The sequence below is a fragment of the Ranitomeya imitator genome, chromosome 1, assembly GCF_032444005.1.
Source record: "Ranitomeya imitator isolate aRanImi1 chromosome 1, aRanImi1.pri, whole genome shotgun sequence".
NCBI lineage: Eukaryota > Metazoa > Chordata > Amphibia > Anura > Dendrobatidae > Ranitomeya > Ranitomeya imitator.
The window spans coordinates 1,145,747,570-1,145,761,132 of record NC_091282.1 but is presented as its reverse complement, the minus strand read 5'-3'; the positions used below and the strand labels follow the sequence as shown (position 1 = coordinate 1,145,761,132).

General features: G+C 43.0%; 1 protein-coding gene across 1 annotated transcript; it reads left to right on the top strand.

The window, feature by feature from the left end:
- Nucleotides 1-4,434: 4,434 nt before the first annotated feature.
- Nucleotides 4,435-7,286, top strand: LOC138657080 (uncharacterized). Its single transcript, XM_069744601.1, has 2 exons — nucleotides 4,435-4,789; nucleotides 5,572-7,286. The coding sequence occupies exons 1-2, from the start codon at nucleotides 4,549-4,551 to the stop codon at nucleotides 6,024-6,026; spliced, it is 696 nt and encodes a 231-aa protein (XP_069600702.1). The 5' UTR covers nucleotides 4,435-4,548; the 3' UTR covers nucleotides 6,027-7,286.
- Nucleotides 7,287-13,563: the final 6,277 nt, after the last annotated feature.

Genomic DNA, 13,563 nt, shown 5'->3' with positions numbered 1-13,563 from the left:
CAACATGACAATGATCCAAAGCACACAGCCATGGCAACGAAGGAGTGGCTTCGTAAGAAGCATTTCAAGGTCCTGGAGTGGCCTAGCCAGTCTCCAGATCTCAACCCTATAGAAAACCTTTGGAGGGAGTTGAAAGTCGGTGTTGCCAAGCGAAAAGCCAAAAACATCACTGCTCTAGAGGAGATCTGCATGGTGGAATGGGCCAACATACCAACAACAGTGTGTGGCAACCTTGTGAAGACTTACAGAAAACTTTTGACCTCTGTCATTGCCAACAAAGGATATATTACAAAGTATTGAGATGAAATTTTGTTTCTGACCAAATACTTATTTTCCACCATAATATGCAAATAAAATGTTAAAAAAACAGACAGTGATTTTCTGGATTTTTTTTTCTCAGTTTGTCTCCCATAGTTGAGGTCTACCTATGATGTAAATTACAGACGCCTCTCATCTTTTTAAGTGGTGGAACTTGCACTATTGCTGACTGACTAAATACTTTTTTGCCCCACTGTATATATATATATATATATATATATATATATATATATATCTAATATATCTATATATACAAGATATGCCACATCCTGAAGCAACTACACAGCCAACCTAAATAAAGGTAATAATAAAACTAAATACAAAATATAAAGTGCATGGTGCAAAAAATAGCTTGTATAGCTATACAGTATTTAGAAATATAAGGTAATGCACAGTAAAATGGAGTAGATTACATTGTTAATGTGATAGCAGGCTAAATAGCCAATGACAATGTGCACACCATAACAGTAAAGTAGCCATTTGTACAGAAAAAATATCAAATCAAAGTATGATTTGATTTGATATTTTTAGTATGTTTAGGCATAATTCTATTTACCGATACTTCATGTCCAGGGTTTGCTGTTTTGCCATTACTTGTATGGTGTACTAGCATCTCCTTTTTTTGAATTTTTTCTTTTTTAATCTTATATCTGAATAAAATTTCTATGTTTAAAATTATTGATATTGGAGGACTTCTTTTGCTTTTTTGTTTTGATTATTGGAGTAGGCTGTTGGTGGATTTATCAGTGACTGTTGCTAGGTTTTGTGTGTGTGATAATTCCCTTTCTTACATTGGTTTAACCCAATCCTCCACTCCCTGGTGCATCCTCCTAATATATGTGTGTATGTTTGGCAGGAAAAGCACTTCAATCATCAATATGTTACATTATCTACCTAAGAAAAGGTATGAAGTGATTAGAAAGTGAAATAAAAGATTTCTTTATTGAGACAAATATTAAAATCGTTTAAAAAGACAGGAAAGAGGTTGAAAAGCTGGACCTCCAAAAAAATCAGGGATTGGTACAATCTGATGGAAAGTATATAATTTATCTGCATTTAGACCAATGTTTTCCTGCTAGGTGGGCTTGACATTGTTGAAACTACAAAGTCATATTAACATCCTCTATTCTGCAGCCTTTTCAGAGAAAGTCTAAACATAAAGTGCAATCACATAACAACATGTAGTGAAAAAATAATTGTCTGACCAGTAGCAGCCCACTGGATGGAATAGTGAGTAATTGTATATGTCCGCGATACTTAACATTAGGAAAAACTATAGTAACGTGAATGGAATTCCACTTTCAGCTATTCCTAAAAAGTCCACTAGAGGGCAAGCAAATGCTAGAAAAGGTGGAAGGAATAATCTAAACAATGGTTAAGAAACTAGGACAATAAAGGGAGTCTGGTCAAAGAAATGTTTGTTTACCTGAGGTTGGATGCTGAAATATTGTGCAGTGCTGAGAGAGGATTGTATCAATACCTGCGCCCGACGAGCGCCATTTCTCTATTCAGCTTCTTCACAAAAGAGGGGCGTAATGGTTACTAGGTAGAAAGGTGGGTTTTTATATCCAAACCGCAGGTGTCAGCGTCATTTAGGGGCAGGATTGTGGGCGGGGTATGTCAGTGGCGCTGTGATGGCAGGATGTGTACCCCGGCCCAATAGTATTCTACAGCTCCCCGGCCACAACGCTGACAGTCCGGCTACCAGGAGGAAATAAACTTTGTTCTTCCTGGCGGCCTCCGGCTTTTAGTCATAGAGATGTGGCTGCAGCAGCTTCAGTCACTGCTCAGTATATAGTGAGCGGATGCTGTAACCATGCTTTGGTACTGACGGACAGCCGGCTCAGCAGTGCATCAGTACAGAGCCATCTGTCAGTGCCAGAGCACGGTTACAGCCGCAGCTCACTATGTACTGAGCGATGACTGAAGCTGCTGCAGCCGCAACTCTATGACTGAAAGCCGGAGGCCGCCAGGAGGAATAAAGTTCATTTTCACCTGGTAGACGGACTGTCGGCTGCACAAATTTAGATTGCTATTAACCTGCAGATTAACTCCATATCTGCCCATTAAAAGTGTAAAATTTCAACTGCCGCTCAATGGTTAAAATCAGAATGTAGCACTACAAAAAGTGTAGCCTAAACCTAACTGACAACTGGGCGTCGCTATTCCCCTTCTCCCAGGGATGTGTTGTTACAGTCTGATATTGTGAGAGATAATGGTACACCGCCAGACTGTTAATAGAAGAATAGAGACAATTTATTCAATTAAAGCCGCATACACACATCTGTGTGTCACAGTCCGAGTACAGACCGTCATTCACAAAGTGGCCACAGTTATTTTGACCCAAAATTAACGACCTCATAAGCATATACAGTATGAGGCTGTAAGTTCAGGACAGGACACCTGCGGCCGGTCAGTGAATAACTGTCTGTACTCAGCCTGTGACACATGGATGTGCTGCTGCTCTCTCTTCCTCCAGATGTATGTGATATGTCCGAAGTAGGGTAGAGTGAAGCCAGCGCTGATTTGCTACAGGGATGCCGACACCGCTGGAACGGCGCCGGAACCGGAGGCGAGTAAATATTTTATTAATTTAAAAGGGGAAAACATTCGGATTGAGAAGGGGTTGTCTGACTAGTGGACAAGTGGTTATCCAACATATGTAAGCAAGGGGTGTAACAAGTAAAGCAAAATTCTGCACGACCTGTCAGTGTTCTATTATTCGGGTTGAGGACACATTGTATGTGGGCTGGTGAATTGTGTGTGCCAGAGCTGCTTTTTAGTCCCTGTCTGGCTCTGAGTCTCCCCATTATCTGAATGCAAGGAAGAGTGTGAACTTGTGCTAATTGTGCAGTAACACGTTGTCATCTCTGTTCCGTCCTATCTTCCAGCACAGGGTTAAAATTGCTCCGACTCCATTTCTGGCTTCATGGCTTGATCATAGATGCTGGATCCTGATTCCCAAGAAAATCTCCCCAACCCAAGATTGTGAAAGAAACACACAAAACACTTTTATTGGATGATAAATTAACCGAATTTTATTCCAAATCTAATTATTATTATTTCTTTCAGTGTCTCAAATTTAGAATCAGCCAATTACTATGAAAGAGACACTGAAAATGGCACAACCTCCGACTCACGAAGAATCATCCTTCAGCACTCAGGAGAGGAAAAACCCCATGGTGGAAACCTCTAGGGAACGATGGCTGGAGGACTGCCCTTCCCTTGGGCTTAGAAGATTAATGCCGACACATAACAGCAAATTGTACCAGAATTTGTACATTGTGTCATATTTGGTATAGAGAAGCCTAATGCGACCTCTCCAGGCCGTACACATAAAGGTGAAGGCGGCGAGTACCGGACGTGAGGGAGATCTGGCGGCAACATCTGTCACCCCATTGATCTGGCTGGCTAGGCGGTATGGCTGATCTGGCTGGCTAGGCGGTATGGCTGATCTGGCTGGCTAGGCGGTATGGCTGATCTGGCTGGCTAGGCGGTATGGCTGATCGGGCTGGCTAGGCGGTATGGCTGATCTGGCTGGCTAGGCGGTGTCCCCTTTCTCCCATTGTGGAGTGATGAAGCTCCAGGTCTCCAGACACATCAAGTACGGCTCCTCATACGGCTGAATGACTGGTGGCTCCTGTACCATAGATGTATGTGTTTATGACATCAGCACAGTTGCCGTAGTTACCGCAGGTGTTTATTACTGTTGTTTCCAGGGTGGATTGATTTAAATCACGCCGATTTAAATCATGATTTAAATCACGATTTAAATCAAAAGATTTTTTTCTATTTAAATCGGATCGATTTAAATCATGATTTCAATCATGATTTAAATCACTGATTTAAATCAAAAGGTTTTTTTTAATATAAATCACGATTAAAATGAGAAGTGAGAGCAGTGCGCATGTGCGCCCATAGTTACATGGACGAAACTAGGGGCAACGATCTAACGCCAGGGTGAGGGGGGGACCCCAAAGTAAGTAAAAATCTTTTTTGTTTTACTATATGGCAATAGGTAGGTGTTTAAAAGCAGCATGTCTTAATTGTATAAACTATTAATAGCCTCCACATTTTGTTCATACTGCCCCTTTAATTTCACACTTCTAGCTTGGTTTCACTTTTGGTTTAGTTTCTTTTTCCATTCAGTTGACATGCCCAAACTTGTTGGATAGTCAGCAGTACTTGGCTGTAGTAACAATCAAACTTCATAAGTGATCTGTGTGAGCCATGGCAGGTCGTAAGAGAGACCCTATTTGGGTTCATTTTGTTGAGATGCCAGCAGCAGATCTTGGAAAGAAAGGTGCAAGAGCAAAGTGCAAATACTGTCAAAAGGATATCCAAGGACTTGTTTGCCGTTTGAAATCACATTATGAAAACTGCAACCAGAAAGGAAATGAAGATGTTGATAGTGATACAACTAATGTCAATGAACCCCCACAGCTTCTTATGCACCAGGAGCCTAGTACTAGTAAGTCTGGCAATTACAACCTATTTTTTTAACAGACATTTTACTGGGATGGTTAAAGTCTATGAAAAGAGAAATTTCTAGCACTAGTAGTTCTGGAGTATAGAATTTAAATTTATGTTAAGGCAATATTTCACAGAAAATTAACGCTAAAGGACATGTGCACCTTTATTTTTTTAAGGTGCACATGTCCTCCCCCCCAGCAGCGCTCTTACCTCCGATCCCCGCAGCGCTGAGATCCGTGGCTTCGTTTTGACCGTCCGCCTCCCGTCCTCCGGTTGCGGCCTACTCGCAGTGATCCAGCGGCGTGACGTCAGCGGGCCGCACGCTCCATTGAAATGAATGGAGGCGCGCTCGCGGACGGGCAGAACGAAGCCACGGATCCCCGCAGCGCTGACATCGGAGGTAAGAGAGCTGCGGGGGGAGGACATGTGCACACTGCACCTTAAAAAATAAAGGTGCACATGTCCTTTAAGTAAAAATAAAGTGTGTATACGCTTATTTTTTTTTATTGTAGGCTGCAATTCACTTTTGAAGTCTGCCAAATTGACCATTTTAAAAAAAAAACATTTTTAAAACTTTTGTGACATAATTTTTTTCAGTTGCTCTGATATTAGTTACCAGTATTACAGCAACTTCACCGGAAAACTTGAGTAGCATAACTTTTGAGACAGCCCTTATAGGACGAGGACCATTACATTGTTCAAAAAGTTTGTTTCAAAATATTTTCGTTATATTTCTTCAAATACGCAGTCGATTTATATTTTTAATTTCTGTGCTTTCAGGGTCAAATATGGCTTGTGCTGCACGTGACAATCAATATCTGGGTACAACTTCAACAAAGCAGCCCAAAAAAAAACTTTGCGTGCAAAGTGTAGAAAAATTCATCTTAAAGACTACGACGAGCCAGAAAGAACATTTTAATGAATTAATTGCTAAATTCATATTTGCAACCAATTCTTCTTTCCGACTAGTTGAGCACCCATTGTTTGTACAAATGATCGAAGGAATTAGACCAGGCTACAAACCACCAAGTAGATTTGATATCTCAGGAAAACCTCTTCAGGCTGTATACGACATAGAAAGAGCGGCTTGTACAAAATATTTGAAAGACAAGGTTGTTAACATGAGCTTGGATGGTTGGAGCAACATCCACAACGACCCCATAATTTGCACTTGTGTCACAACAGAAGATGGTGAAACTTACCTTACAGACACAATCGACACATCTGGAAATTGACATACTGCTGAATATTTACTTGAAATTGCTAAGAACTCAATTCACTAATGCCAAGAACAGTTTGGATGTAAAGTAAGGAGCTTAGTTACTGATAACGCAAGCAATGTGGCAAAAATGCGAGCGGAACTGGCACATGAGGATGACACAAATGTCATTACATACGGTTGTTCTGCCCATTTGTTGCATCTTTTGGCAAAAGACCTGCATATTTCGGGTGTCAAGCAACATGTTGTAGAAATTGTTAAATATTTCCGCAATAATCATTTTGCACATGCAACCTACAAGGAAATGGGAGGACTGAAGTTGGTTCTACCACAAGATGTTAGATGGAATACCTTGGCTGACTGCTTGGAAATGTTTATTAACAACTGGTCAAAATTACTGTCCATTTGCGAAACACATCGGGATAAAATTAATGCTAATATACGAAGCAAAGTATTAAATCTTGGTGTGAAGAGAAATGCCGAGGACCTTTTGGAAAGGTTAAAGCCAATATCGATTGCGTTGGATAAAATGCAGAAAGATACTGCAACCATAGCTGATGCCACAGAAGTTTGGAAAGATTTAGAAGGTTCTCTAGATCGCTTGAACCTCTCAAACAATGTAAAGGTTGCAATACAGCACCGCAAGGACCAAGCATTAAAAGAAGAACACTATTTAGCCAATATCTTGCATCCCATCTACAGAGGGAAAAAATTATCTGAGGCGGAAATCAACTCTGCAATGGAGTGGCTCGCCAATACTAACCATGACATTGTGGCAACTGTGCTGAAATTGAAGTGTGAATCTGCACCATTTCAAAAATACATGTTTGCAGATAACGTCGTTAATGAACTAAAACCACTGGACTGGTGGAAGTCGCAATCACTTGTTCTTCCAGCAAAGATAATAAATCTAGCTACTCAGCTACTGACTGCATCGGCTTCATCCGCAGGAGTAGAGAGATTGTTTTCATCATTTGGTTTTGTGCACACAACAGTCCGAAACCGCTTAGGAACTGCTAAAGCAGGACAACTGGTTTTCCTATTAAAAGTCCTAAATAAACAGTAGGCTTAAAGGACTGATGTATTCACTGAAGATGTTTGCTTACTTCAAACGTTAGAGATAGGCTATTGTTAAAAAGTACTTACTCTCTGTAGTTCAATTCTGAGTGTTTAATAGTGCAAATAATAATTATTAGGTTTCATAATCAACTGTTTTAATATTTTTATTTGTGTAAAACAATTAGATTTGCAAAAAGACAAAGTTTTGCTTGTGTACAACTTGATTAAAAAATCTGATTTAAATCAAATTATTTAAATCAAAAAATCTGATTTAAATAAAAAAAATCTGATTTTTTTTATTTTTTTTAAAAAATCAAGATTTTTATCCACCCTGGTTGTTTCATTGGCTAGAAGTCCCACTCAGTGTTCCAAAGAATTAACCATTGAATGCCTGGCACTGTGCCTTTCTCCATAAGTCTGTAAAATAAACTTCTCACTAGGCAGGACCATTATCATTATTTTTTCATTATTATATTTTAAAGTTACCCCCCCAAAAAAGTATGAATTGTAATCACATCTGCAGATTTTATGTGTATCGATCATAATAATTCCCTTAAGCCATACTAAATACATAAACGCACAATATGAGTGCAGAGCAGTCCCATAGAGAAATAAATTAAGGGTCTGGAGACAAATGAAAATGAGAAGAAAGCCCCTCATGACTGGGACTGGATGAGAGATTCAGTTTGAAATGCTTAAGGGTTTACAAGGTGGTCAATGGTGGAGTGGAAAAAGGGGGCGGAGGATGAAGATTATTTAGTGGGAAAGAGGGGCCATTTTGGGTCAGAATATCCACAACGGGATGATGTTTTTAATAAAAAAAACATTTCTTGTCACAGTGTGTGTTTGGCAGGGGGTCAGCAGTGCCACAGGCTGATCGCCTCCATGCCATATTGATGCAGTAATTGATGCAATAGGAGACCCGACCAAGTATTCAGTGCATTTACTGAACATACTTTTGAGTAGGACATTTTGGATTTTAAAGTAATTTTTCAAGCTGGTGCTATAAAGTATTCTAATTTACTGAGATAATGACTTTTGGGTTTTCATTGGCTGTAAGCCATAATCATCAACATTAACAGAAATAAACACGTGAAATAGATCTCTCTGTAATGACTCTATATAATATACGAGCTTCACTTTTTTTTAGTGAAGAACTGAAATAAATTAACTATTTGATGATATTCTAATTTTGTGAGAAGCACCTGTAATTGGTTGTTTTTTTGGAAGGCAAACCTCCAGCCATCTTTGGAGCCTTAGCCTCACAATGCTGTGTTAGGGTAAGTTCACACTACACGTTTTTTCTTCAGCAAGACCTGATGTCTTGGCAGGAAAGAAGTTGAAAAAAAAAATCAGGTTTTGCTTGAGTTTTCTTGGATTTTTTGCTGTGTTATTGGCATGCTAGATTTGCCTCTTGGGCATGCCGATAAAGGGGCGGTGCCAGTAGGTTGTTTTTTGGGGGGGTTAATAGGAGCTAAGTTCCTTATATGAATATGCGGCTGCTCTGTCAGCTCGGTCAGTGCCACCACTGCCTATGCAGAGCGCAGACCAACTCATCACAGCTGCTGCTCTCTGCATTGGCAGCAATCAAGAGACTAAGCAGGCTTGGGCTAAGGTTAGGGTTACAGATACATTTAGGGTTAGAGCTAGGTGAGGGATAGCTTTAGTAATTGGTAATAAAATAGATTAAAGAAACCACACAAAAAAATGGAAAAAAAAAGTAAACAAAATGGAAATGTATAACTTAATTTTTTTTAATTTTATGGAAAGCAAAAAGTATAATGACATTGGTATTGCCTTATAATACAATAAATCTGCTTGGGGAATAGGGGGTCCCATACTGGACTGGTGGGAGGACCTCAGGGAATGCTAATGGAAGGGTCCATGGTTCAGCAGAGCACAATACTTGTCCTGACCCGGGCGCTGGCCACCCTGCTTCACCGCTGTTCTGCGTTAGACGCTGCAGTATTCGGCCCCTGTCTTCAGTATTATAGTATACATTGATATATTGTGTAAAATGATAAAAGTAAAATACAGTAATGGCGCCTCAGTATGGGGTCACTGGCCTTGTTGTCATAGAGAACCTTGGAGAAATTATCATCACCGCGCCTCCACATTGAATAATGGGCTTTAACATGTATTTGGTCTGTGTGCTACAGGTGAGCGCAGAACATATGGACTTTTTGGAAATGGCAAAAAAAAAAAAATAAATCACAAGTGCAGATATCCATTGTAAGTGGGCCAGCTTCTAGATTAGAAGTATCAACTAATGTGAGTGATTCCAATCTACGTACAGCGCTGTGGAATAGACTGGCGGAATGGGACATAATTACAAGCTCCCACCATTACCAAGAAACAAGTGCCCTCACCCAGGCATGATCTGAAATCCATGTTTCTGCCAGGGAATCACTTGCCTGGATGTTAGATAGACTGTAAGATCAGTAATCATTGACCTGTAAAAAAAAATGCAAGAAAACCACCTGTAGACTATAGCAGCGACACAACGAGTAGAGCACATTGCATGAATATGTAATACAGAAAAACTATTAAAGGGAATTTGTCACCAAATCTTTGCTACCACATATAAGAACAGTATGCTGTAGGGGCTGAGACCCTGATTCCAGCGATTTATCACTTTAATGGCTGTGGCAGTTTTGATTAAAAACTGTTTTATCTGCTGCGGATCTACCAGTTTTTGTTGAATGCTGAGCTTTGTATAAAGGTACCGTCACATTTAGCGACGCTGCAGCGATCTAGACAACGATGCCGATCGCTGCAGCGCTTAGTAACCCAATGTTTACCCTGGTTACCAGTGTAAATGTAAAAAAAAAAACAAACAAAACACTACATACTTACATTCCGGTGTCTGTCGCGTCCCCCGGCATTCTGCTTCCCTGCACTGTGTAAGCGCCAGCCGTAAAGCAGAGCGCTGACGTCACCGCTGTGCTGTGCTTTACGGCCAGCCGGTGCTGACAGTGCAGGGAAGCAGAACGCCGGGGGGCGCGACAGACACCGGAAAGTAAGTATGTAGTGTTTGTTTTTTTTTACATTTACACTGGTAACCAGGGTAAATATCGGGTTACTAAGCGCGGCCCTGCGCTTAGTAACCCGATGTTTACCCTGGTTACCAGTGAAGACATCGCTGAATCGGCGTCACACACTGTAGGAGATCCAGCGATCCAAGTTGGCTGATCCAACTTCAGTGGAAATGCCTCAAGACAAGAAAATGATGCTCAGTAGTGTGTGTGGCCTCCACGTGCCTGTATGATCTCCCTACAAGGCCTGGGCATGCTCCTGGTGAGGTGGCGGATGGTCTCCTGAGGGATCTCCTCCCAGACCTGGACTAAAGCATCCACCAACTCCTGGACAGTCTGTGGTGCAACGTGACATTGGTGGATGGTGCGAGACATGATGTCCCAGATGTGATCAATCAGATTCAGGTCTGGGGAATGGGCGGGACAGTCCATAGCTTCAATGCCTTCATCTTGCAGGAACTACTGACACACTCCAGCCACATGAGGTCTGGCATTGTCCTCCATTAGGAACCCAGGGCCAACCGCACCAGCATATGGTCTCACAAGGGGTCTGAGGCTATGTGCACACGTTGCGGATTTACTGCGGATCCGCAGCGTTTTTTTCCATGCAGACACGCCGCAGATCAGCAAGTGATTTACAGTACAACGTAAATCAATGGAAAAAAAAAATGCTGTGCTAATGGTGCAGAAAATTCCGCACGGAAAAGCTGCGGATTAAAAGAAGGAGCATGTCACTTCTTTTGTGCGGATCTGCAGCGTTTTTGTGCCCATTCCATTATAGAAATCCGCAGGGGTAAAAACGCATAAAATCCATAACAAATCTGCACAAAAACGCATCAAATCCGCACCTGCGTTTTCTGCCAAGAGATGCAGAATCCGCACAAAAACTTCCAGAGGCAAATCCGCAACGTGTGCATGCAGCGCCCCAGGGTCCTGGTCGTTGCAGTAATTTCATTCTCCTCCAGGGGGGAGTGATGTTACGTCTGAGGGCAATAAAGGAGATCTCTTTACCAGGTATCACAAACCATGCAACACACTTCACACTCCAGTCCACCAGGGGGAGCTATGCTCCTATTTATTAGGGCACTCTTCACAATTAGGTAAAACTGGTGGTCTGGATAGGAAGTTAGTAAGAAGCTGGCTGAGCTTCACTGAGTCAGCACCTGTCAGGCAGAGAGAGAGGAAGGAGGAACATCGAGAGGTTGCCGACAGGGTGGTCCCTGACAGGGGTGGGATCCTGTCAGAGGCCTTCACAGAAGGCCACGGAGCTGCGCCTGCCCGACATGCGGCAGCATCCTAAGAAACATGAACAGCGAATTGTATTGTAGAGGGTGAGAATCTAAGTCATAGCAAAAGGAGAGGAAACCAGAAGGAGTTCTGCCCTGCAAAGGCTGCCTCCTTCTGAGGCGCAGGATCCGGTAGCCGGAACACCGAGGGAGCAACAGACTCTATGCCTTGCTCCAGAGACCGGCAGGACAGCTAATTCCACGTTACCTGCTCGACCTATACCCAGGAGGCACGGTGGCAACTTGTGGGGGCTGGGGCATGCTAGAGTCCCTGTAAAAAGCCTCAGGCCATCAGTCATATGGGTTTATCCTATCCATCCGGGGGACAGAGAGAGACAACATCTAGAACATCTACTACAGTTGTGAGAAGCTTAGCCGTAAGGTACTACAACACCAAGGTGATAGAGGAAGGCTACTGATTTCCATCTGGATAAGGGGACTCTGGATTTGCCTCCAATCCGGCCGGACTCTGCCTACCCTGTGATCTGGTGCTCTGGACTGTGGATGCTGAAGCCTTCAGTAAAAAGGTAAAGAGACTGCAACCTTGTGTCCTCGTTCTTCACTGTGCCTCTCACCATTCACCATCTACACACTGGGAAGCCCTGGGGATACACTTCACCTGTGGGAAGGTATACCATCTAGCTGCCATAACATCACCCCAGCGGACCCCTTACAGCAGCGTCGGTCAACCTGACCGAATACCACAGGTGGCGTCACGAACATTCCCCTTTAAAGACCTTTCCCCCCATTTCTACACGGACTTCCCTGGGGCCACGGACCGGGTGAGCCACCGTGACATCCCCCCTTTGAGAACCGAATGACCCGGTACCGAGTTCCCCTAGCCCTTGGGGGCGCTCCATGCACATAACCTGAGGATCTCATCTCGGTACCTAATGGCAGTCAGGCTACGTCTGGTGAGCACATGGAGGGCTGTGCGGCCCTCTAAAGAAATGCCACCCCCTACCATTACAGACCCACTGCCAAACCGGTCATGCTGAAGGATGTTGCAGACAGCAGATCACTCTCCATGGCGTCTCCAGACTCTGTCACGTCTGCCACATGTGCTCAGCGTGGTCCTGCTCTCATCTGTGAAGAGCACAGGGCGCCAGTGGCAAATTTGCCAATCCTGGTGTTCTATGGCAAATGCCAAGGCATTTTCCCAGGCTGAAGAGTTCATCTTAGTTCATGCCGCCAGGGGGCGCAGCTTCGGTGACGTCACCGCTAGTCACTGAAGCTCTGCTCCCTGCAGTTCATTAATTCCCCAGTCGTTTACAGCCGGGAGCAGTCGCATTAGCAGCGCTCCCGATTGTAAAATATAAATGCCCCCAGATATGGATTACTGCGTGGGACTTGACTGTACGGCGGACAGGTATGGGTATATTGTTGGTTTTTTATTTTGACTTTTTCCAGGAGATCAAGGGCTTTTCTTGGATTACCTGTAACAATAAAATAGTCAAAATGTGTGTATTGTTTTATTTCATTAAAATTATTTTTCCTTACTGTATGTGTGTTTTATTAGCCCTTTAACAACTGTGGGATTAGTAACGGATAGGTGCCTTATTGACACCTCTCCATTACTAAGCCGGCTTAATGTCATCTTACAATAGGAAGGTGACATTAACCCCTCATTACCCCACATGCCAATGCTACATGGCAGTAGGAAGAACCGGGCAAAGCTCCAGAATTGGCGCATCTAATATGCGCCTTTTCTGGGCAGCTGCGGGCTGCTGTTTTTCAGCTGGGGGCGCCATATCCATGGTCCCTTACCAGCCTGAGAATAGCAGCCCGCACCTGTGAGTTTTGCTGGTTTGGTTATAAAATATAGGGGGGACCCCACATCGGGTTTTTCTTTCATTCCTTCTCCCGATCAAGATGACAGCCAGCTTCAGCACCACACACAGGGGACAGCGCTTACTGTAGCGCTGTTTCTCAGCGGCCGTCCGTGTGGTCCGGATGTACCTCGTGAGCACAGGGACACAAATATCTCCGGTACCGTTTTTCCAGTACTGGAAATATCAGGACATGTGAAACCGGCCTTAGACTGTGTGCACACGTTGCGGATTTTGATGTGTTTCCTCAGCGTTTTTGGATGTGCGGAATTGCATCAAATCTGCAGTGTAGTACAGTAACAATGATAGTCAATGGGAATTTGAGAATTGCTGTGCACATACTG